We start from the raw sequence: 21,601 nt of genomic DNA, 5'->3' as shown, positions 1-21,601 counted from the left end.
AAAGTGCGATTTAAAGAGACGTCATAAATCACGCCATTCGGAAACATTTAGTTCCCCGTTTGTTTATATAATCAAAAACACGTGTATGTGAGTCACGCTTCTCTCATTTCGAGTAGAAGGTCTAATGTACATGTATCTGAAACCATATGGACATACAGTGCCATCTTGTGGCAGAAATTATAGTTTGAAAAACGTTCCAAGGTACTGGCACAAATACGTGACAGTCGGTAGAAAACGCAACAATGCACTGGCACGCCTGCGTGTCGGCCGGTAGATAAGTGTGTTCGTTGCTGGCACGTATACGTGACAGTCGGCGCGAAGGGGTAAGAAATTAAATTAAATAATGAAGAATCTGCATGAGTGTACGTACGTTTCTCGCACGGTGAAAAAACAACGGTACCTAGACATCAAACTTTGAATAACATAGTCCTCCATTCAAATATGGGCATCTGGAACCCAAAATTTGGAATTTACTTTATTAGCTATTTCATATTTTGTCAAACATTAAAGAATTTTTCGTTATGAAACTCAACGATTTCAAAGCGGGCAATGTACTGAATGTATCGAGCCTACTGTACCGTTGTTGAAAAAATATCTCCAGCGCGCGAGACTGTTTATCGGAAATTCTAAAGCTTATGCTCTTTTAAATATTTTGTGACATTGCTGTTAAATTGAATTTTATGGTTTAAAAGCGAAGAATATGATATTTAATAAGTGAAGGTTATAAGGTAGTTCTCCCACCTTCTTGGTGTGCCTTCGTGGTGCAGTGGTCTGCACGGTAGGCGCGTAATTGAGAGGTCCGCGGTTCGATTCCCGGAGAAGGCGGTTGCTAATTTTTCATCTTGCCTACTTCCAGATTAAATCCTAATGTCTCTACAGTGGCGCCCGAACTAAAAGTGTGTTGGATGATGATTCTCCTCACCCAGGATTTGGCAATTGGGTCTCCTCGTCTACAGTCGCCCTTTAAAAGGGGGAATATGTAAAGTATTTCTCCCGCCTTCCTAGCGTGCCTTCGTGGTGTAGTGGTCAGCACACTGAGCCGGTATTTCAGAGGTATGTGGTTCAATTCCCGGCGAAGGCGTTGCTAATTTTTCATCTCTCTGGCTTTTCCAATTTACCTAATTTTCTCTACAAGGTAACACATAAAATGTTAAAAAACACCCCTTTGGACGTAATACAAAATCTGAAAACTTTTAGATTTTTATTTATTTATTTTCTGATTTGTTTCTTATTTTGCGTAAAGAGTTAAGAACTATTATGCGAATTGCTTAAATAATTATAATTTTCATTCTTCAACAAATTTAAATTTCCCAAATTAATTCGTTCCGTATTGTTTTCGCCAAAAACCGATCAGTTTATTTTTTATCATTTTGAGGCCTTAATTTACATTTTTTTCCTCAAGTAGACTTAAAATTCTTCATATATTTGGAAGTTACGAGTTCGTTGATATCTCGTGTCACTATAAGTTAGTATGAAGAAATTGGGAGTTTACTAAGAAAATTCATGATGCACAACACAATATAATAGCTGGAAATAAGCAGAAAGTGGAAATTCGAGAATTCTTCTTTAAACACGTAAAAAGATGAGTTCTAAAAATCGCTTGCAGAATAAGTTCTAAATCGAAATTTAGCTAATCGTTAAATCTCAGAACTGGTTTTAGGAGTGAATATCTTAGCTCCCTGACCTGCATGCATTTATGTACTGTAGCATGGGGTCTGGAATTTCTGGAAGAATCAGTCATAAGTGAAAAAGTGAAAAATCACCGAATGTTCCCAACGTGGCGATAAAATTGTCATCAAAGCTCGTCAGGAAAGAATTTACCCATATCTTACTTCTGTCTTGATCGATGCATACAATTTTGAAAGATCTATATTTTTGTACAAGAAACAAATACACTAGCACAAAAAAACGTGGCCACAAATTCGATGGAATACAAAATAAACCCTAAAATAGTTATTCTCAAAACAATAAACAGCAACAACAAAAAAGTCTGAAAGGTTTCAGATTTTGTATTACCCTCAAAAGAGAATACAATTTTATGTTACGCCCAAAATTAACCAATTTTTAACGTTTTGTGTTCTACTTTTATTTATTAAATATCATGTTCTTCGAACTTAACCACATAAAATTCAATTCAACTGCAATATCACAAAATATTTAAAAACAGCAAAATATCATAGCAGAATATCATATTCGTAGAATTTCCGATACACGATCACTCGCGCTGGAGATAAAAATGTTTTTTTTTCCCCGTACAGTGTTGCCATTGCTCGCTTTGAAATCGTTGAGTTGGTTAATCAAAAAGTCGTTAAAGTTTTACAAAATTTGGAATAGATATCAAAACAAATTCAAAATTAGGGCTTCCAAGTGCCCATGTTCGGTAGCAGGATTACGTTATTCAAAACTGGATGGCTCTAGGACTGTTGTTTATTTCACAATGCGTGAAACATTCATGCAGATTTTCCATTATTTATAGTTTATTTAAACATAGTACATGGCGATAATATTTGGTGGCAACAGTTTGAAAAGTGAACCAACGCAGAAAGTGACACGACCCAAAATAGAGTTTTGGGACTAATAGCCATATGGTCTAACACCGCTTTGGGCTAATAAATAAATAAATGAAACAATACACAATGCTTTCAACAGTACTGAAAAGAAAGCATTGCAATAAGAAAAGTTTAAATAATTACAAATATTTACAAGAATACGGAAACGAAAGAAGGCAAAAGATAAATTTAAGTTGTTAATAAATTTCACATAAAAGGCGTAAAGTAAAGAAAAAATAATCAAATTTCGTAACCTTTGTAATTAAGTTTTGAGATTTACGACTCAAAGTACATCATGCATGAAAATTTCTAGCTAACAAGACCAATCATTTTGAAACTTGCTTACCAAGGCAAAAAATACTATATTGATGGTGAACATTTATTCTTCATATTACTGAAAGTGCTGTATTAATAAATCGCGTTCTTAGTTTTGTATAAAAGTCCATTGAAAGTTGTCTAAAGTAAAAAAAAAAAAATATATTTTATCCCAAGTGCCATTATATTCTGAACAGCAATAAAAACATTAAACAAAATTTATCTTATTAACATTGCTAAACGGTTATTTAAACATATAATAAAATCTAAACTTCTATTGTTTTCATCGATTTTTAGCGCAAAAGCGACGTTGTTTTCGAACGGGATATTAATCTTGAAATGATATTTTCCGTTCAAACACTTAAATGCATTGTATTACTTTTCAAATTGTTCTCCCTGTATTATATCAGATATCATCGCCCTGTGTTATATTAAAAAAAATCTGATGTGTGCACCACACGACTTCCTTGTACGGAATATTAAATTATACGCATTTTTTTTCTTGCACTTCATTTAAAATTATTGGATTGAATTAAATCGACTTCGTCGATAGCGCATAAACCACAATAGAATAAATGCACTCTTTAAAATTCACTATAATTGTTTACCATAGCGACACCCTGGCGCTAGCTTCACTTAACAGTATTATATTTCGTTCATATTATAACTCAGAATGCACAAAATTTATATCATTTAAAGAATTATCTAATCGTTGCCACATGTTCTATTCAAATACTATAATAAAGCTATAACGATGTATAAAAGAAATCAAGCAACCAAAGCACAAAAGAAACAGTTTTCCACAGACGATTGAGTATTTCTCATTCAAATAATTCAGTTCTCACTTCGCGACAAGGCAAAAATACATAAAAACTCTAAATATCTGTATTAAAATTTACGAAGTAAATCTTAAAATATCTGTATTAAAAATTACGAAGTAAATCTTAAACACTTATTCCTTAAAAACATTCCAGAAAGATTAAGCATGATTTAATTCGCAATAATAAATCAAGGCGTTATCTTTGTTGTTGCGAAGCTAAGTTTCTCTAGATTGGGAAGAAATCCACTATCCTGCTGTTTCAAATGTAAACAATCAATGGCCGCCATCAAAAAAATTATTAGGCTTAGCGGCACTTAAACAACTTTAAAATTGTTGATAATTCTAAAAATATCGCATACAGATTTACTAAAGGCATAAAAACCTTAACCGGAAGATAAGAACAACATAATTCAATCATTTTTAAAGCAAAAAATGCACAAGTTACAAAAATATTAGAGTAAAGAAACTGAGATCATTGAGCCAGGTAACAGAGTGGATATATAAATATATTCATATGCGTTTGGTGCGGCGGATTGCAACCAAAATACGAGGTGCACATCTACATGTTATAGCAGTGCTACATACAAAATTTCAACGTTCTGAGGTTATTCGTTTTTGAGGTATGGGAGATACGTTCGTACAGACGCCACGAAAAATTCTCTTCAGAATTCATTTTAAAGCAGTTTTATAATTTTTTTTGGAGGAAAAGAGTTTTATTCTGCCTTACGTACAGATATCAAGCGAAAACATTGTTAAATTGCATTCGATAGCGGTCAAAATGGATATTTTCGTTGAAATATGCTGCCTGAAACTTTTCTCGATTACAATACTTCCTTTTGACTTCGTACAAGGAAGTAAAGATTAAGTAATGGAGAATCTGCATGAATGTATGTATGTTTCTCGCATTGTATAAAAACAACGGAGCCTAAAGGCACCAAATTATGAATAACGTTGTCCTCCACTCGGAGATGGCACTTGGAATCCCGAATTTTAAATTTCGAATTAATTTTATTATCTGCTATTTTATATTTTGCAAAATGCCAATTGGCAACTACATGCATTTAAACGTTAAATAATGATTCACAACATTATATGGAGAGAACTGAAACCTAGAGTTTTTCATGTCCGAGTAAGACTACCCAGTTTTAAGAGCAGTGATTTGTTTGAGGAAAATATAAACATGATAAAATAATTTATTTATATTAAATCATTGTTGCCAGAAGGGCATAATTTATTTTACAGTTGGGCGAGAATTATATAATTAAGATTCTTCAGCATTCTGCATTTCCAGTGCTTTACGTAATTGATTATAATTCCCAAGCTCATCAGAACTCTTTCATAAAAGACTAACTATTCGATGAGATTGGTTAATATGTAAGGAACTGTCTCATTCTCCAGTGCATGCGTTCGGGCTGTAAGTGCTTAGTACATTTTGTTTAGCGTGTCGAATCTATTTGAGGACATAGTTGATTTTACCCATTTTCTACGTCAGAAAAGCCTAATAATATCTACAGTGGCACCCAAACTAAAAAGTGATGGACCATGGCTCGTCATCACCTGGATTTGGTTGACTGGCTCCTGAGAATATCCTCTATGCAATGCGGTGCAGTGGCTGAACCATCTACGCAGAGCTCTTGTTGTAAGGCAGGTTTGGAAGGAATTTCCAACTGAAGTTATAAACAACTACATGAATTTTAATTAAAAACGTAACATTAACAGGTGCGGTTAATAACGATCTGAGACTTGGATACCAGTAGTTTCAGAAACTGTTAGAACAGGAATATGCTAAGTCAAGAGCACACCCCCAAAATATACGCTGGTTATCATAAATTAAGGAAAAATCACAAAAATAGCGATAACTCCCTCAAAAAAAGCCAAACCGTGTAAAACTTGAATATGTTGCCAAGTAAGGGTAGCTGAGTAAAACTCCAATATGCAAATTAGTGGCGCCGCACTCGGAATACGTCATCTGCGAGGAGAATAAAAGTCCATGTTTGAGAGAAAACCCACATATTTCACTGTGATAGTGACATCAGAAATATGAGATAGCCAATTCGTAACAATGACCTCCAGGCATCATTTGCCTGCAGAACTACGACGGAAAGCCACTGGGAGACTAGCAAGGACAAAGTCCAACAGAAGTGGCCAGATGGCTAAATGGGAGTCCTTCTGTGGTTCATAGACTTTGGAGGCAATTTCAAATTCGGCCCCTAGGAGGTTCAGCCAAGGACGGCCAACTGCTAAGACGAGTGCCGATGACCGATATTTGACATTATGTGCACTCAGGAATAGAACCGTTACTCCGACTCTTCTTAGATCCTCCCTTGCTGCAGCCACCGGAAAGTTGGTGTCAACGTCAACTGTGCGTAGAAGGCTTCACATAGGTGGTCTGTATGCGAGGCGATCAACCATTTGCGTGCCGTTCAAGTCACGCCATAGGAGAGACCGTTTGCAGTGGGCACGACAACATGTCCACTGGACGCCTGAGCAATGGAGGGCTAGTCTCTTTACGAATGAGTCCAGGTTTAGTCTAGAACGCTATAATAGGCGTTATTTGATATGAAGAGAACCTGGAACCTGTTTTCATCCGTCAAAAACATCCGTTAAAGAGATGCATACGGAAGGGGCAGTGTCTGTGTTTGGGGTGGTGTTAAGGAAAATTCTTATGTATTTTTGTTGTATATAATTAGTTCGTAGTATTTTACTGTGCATAATGTATTCTTAGTTATTATATTATTTTTTGTGTTTAATGAATTTGTATTGAGCTTAATTTAAATTAATGTTTAATATTTAATACTGTTAAACTTTACGGCATAACTCCCTTAAGTTTGGCTGAATATGTGTTACAGTTAAAAGGGCGCGGTTGTATTTCCGTTTCTCACGCGTAGGCGTCTTTGGAGGTTAGAGGTCACTGTCCAGCTGCATTTTCCCCCTTTTTTCGCGGGTTTTTCTCGTCCAGAGGAGAATAGTTCTAAGGGGCAGCGATATTTTGACAGAGTTATAGGTTGGAAACATTCTTCTGTTGCGTGGGAAAGAAAGGGTCTGTCTTCTTGTAGAAAGTTCTGAATTTCTGAGAATTTCAGTGGCGGTTTATGACCTTTCTTTTAATTGGCGAAAGGGAGTCCTAGTTTTCGTAAGATTGGCTAAATTTTTTAATTTTAGTGTTGTTTGAACCAATAGTAATTTTGAGGCGTTTCTTGGTGTGGGTAAACCGAGGTTTCTTAAGCCGTTGCACGGAAGGCAGGGAATCTTTTTTTTGGACTTGAAAAAATAGCGATTTGTAGAGAAGACTTTGAAGAGGTTTTTTTGAGCCTTAGGGGTTTGCGACTTTGACGGCGGCCCCTACGGGGCCTGCCGCGGTCGGTCGACCGCGGTATACAGTTAAGTTTTTATCTCCGAGATTTCTGGGTACGGAGGGTGACGGCGGCAATTCTTGCGGCATTTTATTTTCAATTTCGTCGCTGAGATCTCTTCTTCCCATTTGTGGAACAGTCTGAACTGCTCGTTCGTGCTGGAGTATCTATTTTGCTTTAGAAAAGGTGGAAATATGGAAAGTCGTCATCGCCTGAGGTCTGCTTTGGTCTTTTGTCTCCAGTTTCGACCTCTTTCTCTTATCTTCAGTGGAACTTCGAAAACGTGAAGATGATTGAGTGAAAGTGCTGCTTAACGGAGGAATTTGAAAACTTTAAACTGGAACTATGAAAAGGCTCCGGTTCCGGAAAACAACGATGAAGATTTGGATGTTATTGTTTCGGGATTTGTAATTTAGATCGGGGCAGCTCCCTGAGTCAAATTGAAAACTATGAACTATGAAAAGGCTCCGGTTCCGGAAAACAACGATGAAGATTTAGTAGTTATTGTTTCGGTGTTTTGAAATTGGATCAATGGATTTGGGCAGCTCCCTGATTCTCTCAAAGGTGGTACGCCGATTTCGTGAGTGACTTTTTATTTTGATACATAAACTTTTTAAATTTGGAAATGTTTAATACTAAAGCAAGAGTTGACATGTTAAGTAGATAAAAATTGAATATTTTTTTAACAATTTCTAGCTGAGAAAGTAATTTTTTATTTAATGTTTAATAGTCAGAAGTCAATTGAACTAATTGGAGGAAGTGAATCTTTGTTTTAATGTTTAAGTGCTATGTTCAATATGTTTTATTCTAAATTAGTTTTTTTAAATGTTTAATATTCTGGAGTTCCTGCTTAAAATGATTAAGAACTGTGATGTGTTTCCCTATGATTTTTGAGTTAATGAAATAATGTTTAAATTGAGATTGTTATGAAAAGAAAAAAACTATGAGGAACTTTAAAAGATTTTGTAGGGGTAGTCTGGCCAGCTATCTTAAGTTATAATGTGTGGGAATTTTCAACAAATGTGTTTATTATCTTTAATATTGTATGTTTTTTTTGTGTGTATTAATTGTGGTCTACTGTAGGTCACCCATGTGATCCTAACGGAAACATGGTTTTTCAACCGAACCTGGGTAATTATATTGCGGTAGTAGAAAAATTAATTTTAGTGTTGATGACTATACGATCGGTTTGCTGAATTTATTTTGATTGGAAGAGTAGATTTCTTAATTGTGAATTTGTATCTTTCCCCGGTGTTTTGAAGAGTTCTGTGTGGTATTTGAAATGTTAAAGGTTGAACGCTATCTCTAGATTTAGTATTGAATTTTATGTGTTTTCAGGTTGGAGATGTAAATTAGTTTTAATTTAGTGAGAGATAGCCTGTTAAAGATTTTGTTGTGGATGTGCATAATTAATCGTGATTCTACCAAAACACCGGGGAGGATGTATTTCCTTGATGTCTTTTAGAATTAGGGGTTTTGTTTATGTAAGTACAAAGTTTAGAGTAGTTAGTTTTAGTTTTTTTTTTTTTTTTTTTTTTTTTTTTTTTTTTTTTTTTTTTTTGTCGCGGCACCAAGCAGTCAGTTTTGAAAGAGATAAAAGTTAAATGAAAAATTTAATTTTTTTTTCTACGTAACAGTGGCATCTCTTTGGGTGGACGCACAGAGCTCCGTGTTTTTCCAAGGGTAACCGTGAATGCTCATGTTTATACAGATGACATCCTTGATGCTTATGTGCGCCCATATGCCGGGGTAATAGGTGATGCTTTCCTGTTACAGGACGACAATGCAACACCGCACAGAGCTCGCATCGTATATGATTATCTTCAACAAGAAACAATTATGCGCATGGAGTGGCCAGCTCGATCCCCGGACTTAAATCCTACCGAGCACGTTTGGGATGCTTTAGGGAGACGTCTAGCTGCTCTCAATCCATTCCCTTAGACCTTTGCCGCGCTTGCAACTGCTTTGCGAGAGCAATTGGCACCGCATAATTGAAAGGATCACATATCGCTGATTGAGCTGCATTGCTTCTAGAGGCGATTATATTCCATATTGATGGTACTTTTACTATAGCAAACTGACATCTTCGATTTGTTCATTTTATACATGTGCTAATTTCTATATTACCATAATTGTCTGGTAATTTCGTTTTATGTTATTTGATACCTTACTATGTGTTGCATATTGTGGGTAAGTTTCATAAAGTTCTACATGTAGCTTTTTCAGTAATCGTGAGTTTTGTGATTTTTCCTTAATTTATGATAACCAGTGTACTTCGTGTGAGCAAAATTCTCCATAGCCCCAGCAAGAAAGTCCAAGAGATGAATAATTAATTATTCATTTATTAATATTATTTAATCTATCTGTATATATATACAGGGTGTATCAGTACAAGTGACAAGTGACGGAGGACGTGACCACCACCCCTTTACTATTAAGTTAATTAGCATAGTGTCACGCCCGCCCTTATCTTGAGTATGACCCGTGATGCCTCATGGGTGGCTCGCACCGCACGCCCAAACCCAACGCCTGGACCGTCCGGTTGGCAGTTCTACGAATCTAATGCCACCGGGTTGACGCTCATTCTTACTGCCCAGGTCCAGTATTCATTGAATAACCAAATAGTTAAGTAGTACATGGCCGAACTGGGCTGAAATATATTTGCTTGTAACATACAATTTCCGAATTGGTGCATGCCTGTGTACAGATATTACAAATTACATACCTGTGTGTGTACACCTTACATTTTTGTACATAATACATTTCGATGCTTGTTAACAATCACATGCTTATGAGAGTACAAATTACATAATACATTTAGATACTTGTAGCTGACACATGAGTATGATATTACAAATTACAATTAAATACATGACACGTTGGTATGCTTGTTAAAGACAAATGGGCATGAGAAACGCTTTTGTTGGCTCTCAGTGTGCTAGCATGTGCATAGTTTTACCCGGAGTTATGCTGCTGAATATCTGAGATTATTACTTAATTTTTTTTTTTCCGGTGATTGATACCTTGAGGTATCGCTCTCAGTGTAGGCGAATATTGTCTTTGCTGGGTGCGTTTTGCACAGACCATTTCATGTTAGATATTCATTAATGGGTTACACTTGGCATATTTCAGTGCCCATGTCCATTAGCTTTTTTATGATCTTTACTATAGCCTTGCTGTGATAGTTGTGTTTAATTAGGAACCTTCTAAAGGCCTGCTCGTTGTTCTGCGGGTACGGAAAGTGCATTCCTTCTGTAAGCGGGCACTGATACAAATAGTGTTCTGCTGTGCCCAATTCACCGCAGCTGCATTGTTCTGAGTTTGATATTCCAAATCTCGCAAAGTAAGCAGGAAAGGGCCCATGCCCTGTAATATAGTATACCATTTGCGGCCGTGTCATTATGAATTCAGAGTATACTTTGGGCAGCAGTGCATGGGCTCGGCGGCCGGTATCAGCTGTTCCTTAGCTAATCTATCAGCTGTGTTCAGAGTAAAACAACAACAACAAAAAAGATAAATTAACATAAAGGGGCCATGATCATCATCAAAGAAGGTGTTTGAAATTACGACCGGAACCGGTGATGCAGGAAGCGTGCGTCATGCAACTTCCATTCGGGATGCAAATTTTCCATGCGGAGAAGTGTGGCCTACATCACGATCCGGGGCCATAATTTCGAATACCTTCTTTAATGACGATCGTTGTTTGTCTTTGTTCTTATTTGGAGGTTTCTGATGTATGAAACATAATGAGACATGTTTTGTCTCACTCTTTGTGTCCTCCATTTTTTGCGTTTTGTGTCGTCACTATCGCGCCAGGAAAGCGTTTTCGCCCATGCATTCCTATGAGATTTCCCATCGTCTAAGGGCCCACCAGCGGCCGAGCGGTAAAGTCGTTGAACTCCGGTAGTTCGGTCCGAGGTTCGAATTCCGCGAACGGGCTGGCTGCATGGGCGTTTTCGTGGTTTCCCCCATGTGTAACGTGTATACGAGCCAGTTTTCCTTAGAAAGTCCTCCACGAAGGCATCCTTCCCCTTAGGCAGATAGCTTTAGTGTGCTTTGCCATAACTGAATACACTCATCGTCTAAGTGTACTCTATATCTCCTGAAAGTTTGTCACCGTTATACTAATACCCCCTGTTTTAAGAAGAACGTCTGCTTGTGCGCAATTAACTATAGCTATTGTCACCAAACTTTCTACAATTCTTTTCTAGGTCCTCGGAAAAATCGACGTCCGCTTAAAAAAAAAAAAAAAAATCTGAAATGTTTCAGATTTTAAATTACGTCCAAAGGGGCGTTTTTTAACATTTTGTGTGTTACCTTTCTTTATTAAATATCATGTTCCTCGCACTTAAACCATAAGATCCAGTGCAACAGCAATATCGCAAAATAGTTTTAAAACGAGCATATCTTTAGAATTTCCGATACAGAGACTCACGCGCTGGAGATAAAAATGTTTTTTCTGCAGAACGTTGCCATTGCTCGCTTTGAAATCCTTGAGTTTGTTAATCAAAAATTCGTCAAAGTTTTAAAAAATAGGAAATCGATCATAAAACAAATTTCAAATTTCAAATTGGGTCTTCCACATGCTCATATTCGTTGGAGGATTACGTTATTCAAAATTCGGTGACTCTATGTACCGTTGTTTTATCACAATACGAGAAATATACATACATTTATGCAGATTTTTCATTATTTAATTTCTTCAAATATAATGCAGGACTCTAACATTTTATGGAAACAGTTTGAAAAGTGAACCGACATTTATATGAGTCCGACGCAAAATGCCAAAACGAAAGCAATAGTCCTTCGGGAATCAAGTCCCTTTGGACTAAAGAAAAACTACAGGTTTCAAATTTTAAATTACGTCCAAAAGGGCGGTTTTTTTTAACGTTTTGTGTGTTACCTTCATATATTTAATATCATGATCTTTGCACTTAAAGCATAAAATTCAATTCAGTACCAATTCTGCAAAATAATTTTAAAATGAGGATATCTTTAGAATTTCCGATACACAGTTTCGTGCGCTGGAGATAAAAAGGTTCCCCCCCTCTCCCCGTTGAGTTTTGCCCTTCCTAGCTTTGAAATTCTTCAGTTTGTTGAACAAAAATTCTTTAAAGTTTTACAAAGTGGAAAATCGATCATAAAACAAATTCCAAATTTCAACTTTGATCTTCCACATGCCCATATTCGTAGGAGGATTACGTCATTTAAAATTCGATGGCTCTATGTACCGTCGTTTTATCATAATGCGAGAAATAGACATATATTTATGCAGATTTTTCATTATTTAATTTCTTCAAATATAATGCAGGACTCTAACATTGGGTGGCAACAGTTTGAAAAGTGAAACGGACATTTATAGTGATTCAACGCAAAATCGCAAAACGAAAACAATAGTCCTTTGGACAAAAAAAATGTTAATTAAAAACTCTGTAAAAGCTAATTTCGCCCTCATATTTCTGAGTGGCAACAGTCTGCACCCTTGAGATAAAAATCTGCTTTATTTCGAGAAGTGTCGCCATTGCTCGCTTTCAAATCGTAGAGTTTGTTAATAAAAAATTTGTAAGTTTTACAAAATCTAAATATACAATAGGTAAAGAAGAATATCTGTTTGTGTGTTTGGTTGTTCGTGTTATTGATTTCTGATCAGTTATGGTCAATTTTTTGCCATATTTAATGGACTAAAATTGAATATAGGTGAAATATTGGATGGAATTGAGCTTTTACTACCAGTTAGTTAGAAAGTCGAAAATCATTAAAAACCGCTGCCATTGTTGCTGATATAATGAGAGAAAGTTAATTTATTTTTTATCGAAATTTTTCTGTGGGTTTTATATCTCATCAGGCTGAAAAATGGTTGACTATGAATCGTATTTTTTTGCATCGTTATTAGAGAAGGATTACCAGGGGTATCATTCTCTCTGTTGTTATATAAGGTATTTCTCCCACCTTCTTAGCATGTCTTCGTAGTGTGGTGGTCTGTACACTGGGCGTGTATTCCAGAGCTCCATGGTTCGATTCCCGGTGAAGGCGTTGCTCATTTTTCACTTCTGCTTCCAAAAAATACCTAATGGCTCTACAGTTAGATACAATACTTTCAATATGACTTAAGGTATCCGAGCTCTTACAGAAGACGATTTTCGGTCAAAAGTTCGATTTTTACTTTATTACATTATCTTAAAGAATTCGTCTTTAGCTATTAAATACAAGTGTTTGCTTGTTGATAGGTTAATTAGATCTGAAGTTATAAGCATTTTTCTGTAACGGTGTGGTGTATTTAATTATGGCAAAGCACACTAGGGCTATCTGCCTAAGGGGAGGGATGCCTTCGTGGAGGACTTTCTAAGGGAAACTGGCTCGTATACACGTTACACATGGGGAAAACCACGAAAACACCCATGCAGCCAGCCCGTTCGCGGGATTCGAACCTCGGACCGAACTACCAATGTTCAGCGACTTTACCGCTCGGCCGCTGGTGGGCCTTTTCTGTAACGGAATAAACCGGATGTTCCAATATTCTGGGCCGGAAGTGAGCACTTAAATAGACATACCTATTTAGAAACCTTATTTATCATCAAGATTTTTTGTAAATTGTAAATCGTCGTACTAAGTTTTGATATTTTGTAATACATTTTAAGAATTTGGCGATAGTTTTTTTCCCTTAATTTCGTATTTAGTTTGGCGCAGAAGGTATTTGGCGTTGAATGGATGTGTTGCTGCTTTGTCGATTAGCGTTGACAAAGTGCTTGATTTGAAAGCTATGTCACATTTTTCCATCATTTGCAACAAAATAAACAAAATGGAATGTAGTAAGTTCTTTCGTGAAGTATGGCTAAAGGAAATCACCTGGATGACTTCACACCTCGAAGAATGATTGAAAAGCTGGAAGAAGGGCGTAGTGTGACCAGTGTAGCTGAAGAGTTCGGAATCAACAAAAGTGTAGTTTTGCGCGCTCGGAAAGCCTTCCAAACCATAGGTACAGCTGTTAGAGTAGTTGGTGGTGGCCTCCCCAGGAAAACAACTGCTGCGGATGACCGATATATCGTCCTGCACGTGAAAAGAGCTCGAAACCAGTCAGCAAACGCCATAGCTCAGCAACTGGGTACAGCAACGGGCGACAAGTGTCGCGGTTTACTGTGCCCAGACGTTTTCACAAAGATGGCCTATTCGACCGCCATCCCAAAAGCTGCATCACTTTAAAAGATGGCCATCAGCGCCACCGTTTAGATTGGAACAAGGAGCACAAAAACTGGATATCTCATCAAGGGAGTCGTGCCCTCTTTACGAATGAGAGTTGTTTTAGTGCCACAAGCGATTCTCAACGCCAATTGATTTGAAGAGAGATCGGCCCACGTTTTCATCCCAGTAACATCACGGAAAGAAACCGTTACGGTGGTCCTGGATTCTCATCTGGGGAGGCATTATGCTGAACGGGCGGAAAGAGCTCCACGTTTTCAACAGAGGTTCTGTAACAGGAAATCGTTATTGTCAGGAGGCGATCCTTCCCCATATGCGTCTGTTCCGAGGTGCCATTAGAGCAGACTTCTTTTTTATGAAAGACAGTGCACACACCGAACTCCTGCTGTTCAGAAGATACTGGAAAGTGAAGATATCACTCAAATGGGTTGGCCAGCGTACTCTCCTGATTAAAATCCCACAGAACATGTGCGGAATGCTTTGTGGAATCACCCTGTGGCCCGATTGCATTCTCTGGGTAACACCCAACAACTGAAACAGATGCTGATTGAGGAATGAGCACTCTTACCTCAAGATCTGTTAGGCAATCTAGTGCTGAGTATGGAGAGACAGTGCGAAGCAACCATTGCAGTAAGGGAAGGGCATATCTAATACTAAGAAACATCTGCTTCTTGTTCTTCCTCTTGTACAGACAATCATGTGTAACGATACTATGAGATCAATAAAGCCTTTTTATGTTTGATTTTATACTGTATGCATTATATTCATTTTTGCTTATGCATTCATTTCAACTATGCTTACGTTATTGTTTAAATACAAAATGCTGTCTCTCATTTCTGAATCTCATGTCTCTCAGATGATTTCTCGTGGAGTTATCGCAAAAAGAACACTTGTTGCTTAAATTTTGCACACCAGTGTATAAAGAAGCAGCTTCGTGTATGGAAGCAATTGATGCTTATCTGCTTTTTGAATGATCTATTAAATTACGAAAGCTGAAGTACATGGAGTACTACGAGGAAAGAGATTCTACAGGGTTTTTAATTGTGAAAGATATATATGGTAAAGATTCGGTCAAGAAACTGGAATGCATTGGACATGTACAGAAAAGGGTTGGTAGTAGACTACGAAAAGTACAAAAAACTCCATTCCTGGATTGAAAGGAAAAGGTAAACTGACTGATTCTTTTATTGATAAACTGCAGAATTAGGGATTGCAGTTAGATGTAATGTTGGAAACTTAACACCCTGAGCGCCGCGCCGAATTTGTTGTCCTTTCCGTTCAGCCGGCGTGAGCAATCAAGCAGTGCAATGTTGCACGGGGATCCGCGACTTCATTCACTGATTAGAGCTTATCTGTTGTGAGCTTTGTCGGCTACCGACATACAAGCCCTGCCTGTGCGTGACAAAGCTCGTGGTCGCCAATGTTAATACAGTCGGTCCCGCAGACCGACGCCAGCCAAACGAAATTCCAGTGCCGGTGCCCAGGGACCAGCGACGGGCTTAATGTGTTCCCGACGCCGGCAACACGGAAAATTAACTGCCGGTCCCCAGGGCCAGGCGCCGCGCTCAACGTGTTAATTGAGGTGCTGCAGGCTGTATTAGCTACTTGTTCCATTGTAGCTCTTCTTTGAAGCCAATGCCCTTCTCAGTCAACGAGTTGGTGCAACGGTGGCTTTGCAACTGCGGTCAAGAGCAAGAGACTGACGTTAATTACGGAAGAGGAAAGTACACGGCTGTGTCAGGGATCATAAGAGGAGATATATTTTAAAAGAAAAGTGTTTTTAGGTCTCATTCAGTATCAGTATATCAGGAATATATATCGCGTGCTTGGGATAAAAATGTTTTTTTTTTTCGTACAGTGTTGCCATTGCTCGCTTTGAAATCGCTGAGTTTGTTATCATTAGCAAATTAACCAAAACGCAGCGACCACAATGTAATTGAAAAACAGTCCTTAGACGTAAAAAGGTTGAAAGCCCTTTGGGTTAAGACTATTTTCTCAGGTACTCAGCTACTTTGCACATGTAACACAGCATTTAAAATGAAAAATTCAATATTTACTACAAATTCGTTGATGTAACAAATATCTGTCTTTCTACTCCTATTTTAAAAAAAGATGTTATTTGCCTTACAGTTTATAGTTCAATAATACATTTTCATTGTACAAAATTGCATTCATTCGAAGAATTCAATTTGTATTTTCCTCTGTATAAAAACTGAATGTAGAGAAGTTAGATGTTTAAACGACCCCCACATTTTCTCAAGACCACGAGCAAGATTATCCCCTCCTTTTCAGCCCCCCCGTGAAAAAAGGGGTTCTAAATTTACGACCTGACCTCATATAAGGTGATTTCGGTGCAACTGCCAATGTGCGATTGCAGAAAAGAAAAAAAAAAAAATCAGCCAAAAAACCTCTGGTATATCAACATACATTTTGAATTTAATTAAACCTACATAAAGGGTAGCCCAGAAGTCACTTTACATTTTGAAAATTAAATAACTTTTTTCTATTAATATATTTCTTTTTGTCTTTTCAGAATTAAAAAATATAATCCCTGGAAATTTTTGGCATGGATAAGTTTACAACAGAACAACGAGTGAAGATAATTGAATTTTACTTTGAAAATGGACGGTCAATTGTTGCAACGCAATATATCCGCCATTTTAATGTTCGACATCCCCCTAGTAGGCCTGCAATAAGGAACTTAGTGACGCGTTTTCAAGGTTCAATTAGTGCAATCTTTAAAACCAGCAAACTTTCAGAAACGAGTAAATTATGCTGTCAGGTTTCAGAGAACTGCAAGAAATGACAATGAGTTTATTCACAAGTTGATCATGGGAGATAAAGCTCATTTCCATTTGAATGGACATGTGAATAAGCAAAAAATAAAAAGGAATTAATTAAATACAGTCATTTAAGAAAAAGTTATTTAATTTTCAAAATGTAAAGTGACTTCTGGGCCACCCTATATATGGAGTTGACTACATAAACAAGAGTTATTAAATAAGTGCATAGATGGTAAAACTCAAAATATCAAGGAATGTTTTAATAGCATTTTATTGCAAATTGTTCCGAAAGAAACATTCATGAACTGTTTTGCGAACATTAATGTTTGGTGCAAAAGTAAGTGTTGTGACATTTAATGTTATTTAATGATGGATTTGTAGGTTTGCTTGAAGCATTTTCAAAGTTAGGTTTGTGTCTTGAATTTTACACTGAGCAGGGAATTCGAAAACTTGATAAAGTGCAAAATTATGACTCTTGGCGGCATTCCACAAGTTTTACAAAAACCCAAAGAAAACATTACGCTTTGTTCGAAAGAAAAAGCTCAATGAGCGATGTGTGTCAAAAAATTAAGGTGTCAATTACAAAGCAGGGGAATTTTAATTATCAAGGCTGCTTCTTTCGCTAAGAAATCGTTTTTGAAAACTTTAAACTTGTTTCTTGAAAAATGTTTTTTCTTTTCTGTAAATATTGCCAATGGTAAATATTGCCATAATATCAAAATTTTATGGATAAAATTAAATCATGCTTTCTATACATGCTTCATATAACCTGATGCAAGCTCTGAACGGGAAGATTTTAGAAATATCAATTAGAAGTTGAATTATTACTTTTTATTTTTAGATTTTAGATGTAATAATAGGAAAATATGTAGTAAATACTCTACTTTTTGACATATTTCAAAAATATATGAATATTTCTTAATTATTTTGCTTCATTGCATACAAAACAAGTGTAAAAATAAATACAAATGAAAAAAAAAACTGCATTATTTATGTATATGTTACCGTGAAAGACCGAAATTGGAGAATGTCGACTTTCACCGGTGAATGTCAACATTCACATAGTCGCTTGGTGTATGTCCGAAATATTTTCCAAATACTCTTATTTCTGACTTACACCGGTCAATGTCGACATTCACCATGTACTAATGGCGAATGTTAAACATATAACAATATTATATTTTCTTCTCCGTCATTCAGTCGCGAATAAACGCACTTGAAACTTGAAATAAGAACTTAAGAACAGGAGAACCTAAAACAGACAATACATTCAAAATGAGAAAAGAAAATAATAGAAGTTAAAAACTTACTTAAGTATACAGTACGTTCTAAATGAGAAAATAAAATAACAGTCATAAAAAACTTACTAAATTATGTGATTCAGATCTTATTTATAGCAACAACTTAAACTGTTATGGCACACTTTATGACCTCTCTTTTCGACTTTCGCCAGAGCATATCTGTGATGGTCGACATACAACGGTAAGGGTCCGAATATACAAGAATGTAGTGAAATATTCCGTCTTTCACCGACGTATTTGGTGAATGTTGATATTCTCCGGTGAAAGTCGACATTCTCCAGTTTCGGTCTTTCACGGTAACATATACATTGTTCACCGTGGTTGTTGCCGTAAAGGCAAAATTTAAGCCAAAATTATCCTTTTGTTCATTATTTTTCAAAATTAAAATTACTTAGCATTACGTTTTAAGCAGTTTTCGCTCCTTAATATGCTTATCTTCAAATTAGTTTGTTTATAGTTAAAATAAAAACCATTTTTTAAAAAATGGTACCCAAGCGATAACTTAACTGGCATCGGGTACTTAACTTAACTGGCATTTAATAAAAGGGAATTTGCTACTATTCGAAACATGAGTTACCTATTATGATTCTAAGTAAACCGGTGGAAAATTTAATAAAAAATACAATGCCTTTTTTTTTTTTTATATATATATATATATACTTACCGTGAATCGTTTTTGCAGTATGACAAGTCCCTCCGTTGTAGCAGCAATCACTGAAGGCCACGTCTTGGATCTGATTTTTCGAGTCGATTGGATTGCGAGAGAAGAAAACTTTTCCTGATTTGTCAGCATCGATTTGCCTTCTTCGCCTGGTAAGTACCCCCACCGTCTTCCCTTCCATCATTGGCTGATGATCAATTGTCTTTTTTCTTCTCACATACTCCACAAAGTCGCTACCTGTGAAGGGAAATAAATTTTCATAAGTCAGATTTCTTTCTCTTATAATGTTATAAGAGAAATATCTTATATTGTTGTAAAGATTTGTAGTACATGTTCCTCTAGAGTACTTTACTTTGCGAATTGTGAAAAAGATAAAGATGAGGAAGTGAAAATATTTTCGCTAGGGCAATTATGAGCGACTTAAAAATGAGTTGAAATTTTCTTCTTCGTTCTTTCTTTCTTTCTTTTTTTGATTTTTATTTCATGGATACTCGAAACTAACGAGAGTTCAAAGTAAGTGTAGGAAAACGCTTATGCACGGAAAAACTTCTTTCACAAAAGTTAATTTTTGAGCAAGGAAACTTTTAGCGAAGAGTACCTTAATTCCATAGAGTAAATAATGGAACGTTTGAAGCAGCAGAAAGCAAATAATTTCCTAGTTTATAAACTTTCATAATTAATTGACTCTAGAACTCTAAGGTATTCATAGAATCTAGTCTACCAGTTCAACATAGATGTTTGGACAAATTAAATTTGTAATTACGAAAGGAAAAATTAATATCAGTATGTAAAAAATGTTTCGGTGTGGTGTGGTGTGATGTATTTAATTATGGCAAAGCACACTAGGGCTATCTGCCTAAAGGGAGGGATGCCTTCGTGGAGGACTTTCTAAGGGAAACTGGCTCGTATACACGTTACACATGGGGAAAACTACGAAAACGCCCATGCAGCCAGCCCGTTCGCGGGATTCGAACCTCGGACCGAACTACCAGTGTTCAGCGACTTTACCGCTCGGCCGCTGGTGGGCCTGCTAATCTTTGGAATATGGTAACAGGTAGTTTGGCGACATTTTGGTAAGGCGATAAAGGTTACTAGCAGTGTACATGGATAAAGTCAAGAGTGTGCGCAATGCCATTTTTGTGCAATTCTGGGATGTTTTTTTAAGTGAAAATTGGTCGATGTGTACATGGATACCGTGTATGTGCAATTCTTAAAAACGTGGCAAGCAGTGGGCGATTCTGCATTGTCTCCCAATTTCGCACCTAATCTTCGTCATGATTAAGCACTTTTGTTCCATAAAAGTTCTAGCATAAGCGTAATTCGGCTAGCAGAGTGTCGGAAAAAAATGTTGAGTAAAAAAAAAACATGCCTTTACTTCATGGAAACAAAATGCCGTCGAAACAAAAACTAGTAGGTTGCTGTAGCAGCGTTGGACTTATGTATATCACCAATACATAAGTCTGGAAAACCTGTCACCGACCCTGTGTCATACAGGCCCATCAGTTTGCTATCATCTACAAGTAAAGTTGCTGAATTCTTCATCCAACAACGGTTGCTACAGCACCTAAATGAAAATAACCTAATCATCAATGAACAGCATGGCTTTAGGAAGCTGCACTCAACGACACACCAACTCTACAGAGTTACAGAACTGGTTTCACAAGGCCTGCAGGATAAGTTGATCACTGGAGCCATTTTTCTTGATGTTTCCAAGGCCTTTGACAGAGTCTGGCTGGAGGGCCTCATATACAAAATCATTAACCTGGGCTTCCCAGATTACATCACACACTCTTACCTTATGGGTTGACACTTTGTCGTTCGTGTTAACAACACCATCTCTACCTCCAGGCCTATCAGGGCTGGGGTCCCACAGGGGTCCATTTTGGGCCCACTCTACTTCAATATTTACACGAACGACATCCCACACACACCACACACCACCCTAGCAATGTATGCTGATGATACGGCAATTCTATCACAAAATGCATCTCACGGCTCAGTCATACAACAGCTACAAAATCACATTCACACACTGGAGTCCTGGCTAACGGCATGGAAAATCAGTATCAACGTGGAAAAATCAGATGCCATCCTCTTCACGAGGAAAAAGAACTTGGATTATGACATCCACATCAAAATGTATGACACACCTATGCCCTGGACCAAGCAGGCCCAATACCTAGGTGTCACATTAGACCAAACTCTCACATGGACCCCTCACATCACAAAACTTCTTGCAAAGTTCCGGGTTCGTAAAGCTACACTTGCCCCCTTAATTGCCCGGAACAGCGTTCTCTCTATTGATAACAAATTACTCATTTATAAAGCCATGTTGCGTTCCATCATCACTTATGCCTGCCCTGTCTGGGGCACATACGATACCCATATACAAAAATGGCAAGTGTTGCAGAATATTGTGCTAAGACAAGCGGCGGGTTGTCCGTGGTTCATTAGAAACGCGGCAATCCACCGTGAATTTAACATACCTTATGTAAAGGAATATATGGCCACTCTGGCCCTCAAATTTTATCAAAACATCCCCACTGTTTGTAATCCTACCATACCAGTCTTGAATTATGATTATAACAGCCAGGCCTTCAAAAAAAAAAAAAAGGACTAGGG

The 21,601-nt window shown here is 37.1% G+C and overlaps 1 protein-coding gene across 1 annotated transcript in view; it reads right to left on the bottom strand.

Moving 5' to 3' along the window:
* LOC146997923 (uncharacterized) overlaps window positions 1-20,860 on the bottom strand; it is a 62,571-nt gene extending 41,711 nt beyond the window's left edge. The window contains exons 1-3 of the mRNA XM_085812309.1: window positions 20,775-20,860; window positions 20,428-20,543; window positions 18,983-19,216 (exon numbers count right to left, since the gene is read on the bottom strand). Coding sequence (XP_085668435.1) covers window positions 18,983-19,216; window positions 20,428-20,543; window positions 20,775-20,860 — 436 coding nt within the window. The remainder of the gene's footprint in view (window positions 1-18,982; window positions 19,217-20,427; window positions 20,544-20,774) is intronic.
* Between the last annotated feature and the right edge of the window lie 741 nt (window positions 20,861-21,601).

This window comes from Stegodyphus dumicola, chromosome 3 (genome assembly GCF_044657685.1).
Source record: "Stegodyphus dumicola isolate Sdum_Otavi_A_Nest chromosome 3, ASM4465768v1".
In the NCBI taxonomy this organism is placed as follows: Eukaryota; Metazoa; Arthropoda; class Arachnida; order Araneae; family Eresidae; genus Stegodyphus; species Stegodyphus dumicola.
Note: the sequence above shows the minus strand (reverse complement) of the source record. Positions and strands in the feature narration are given on the sequence as shown.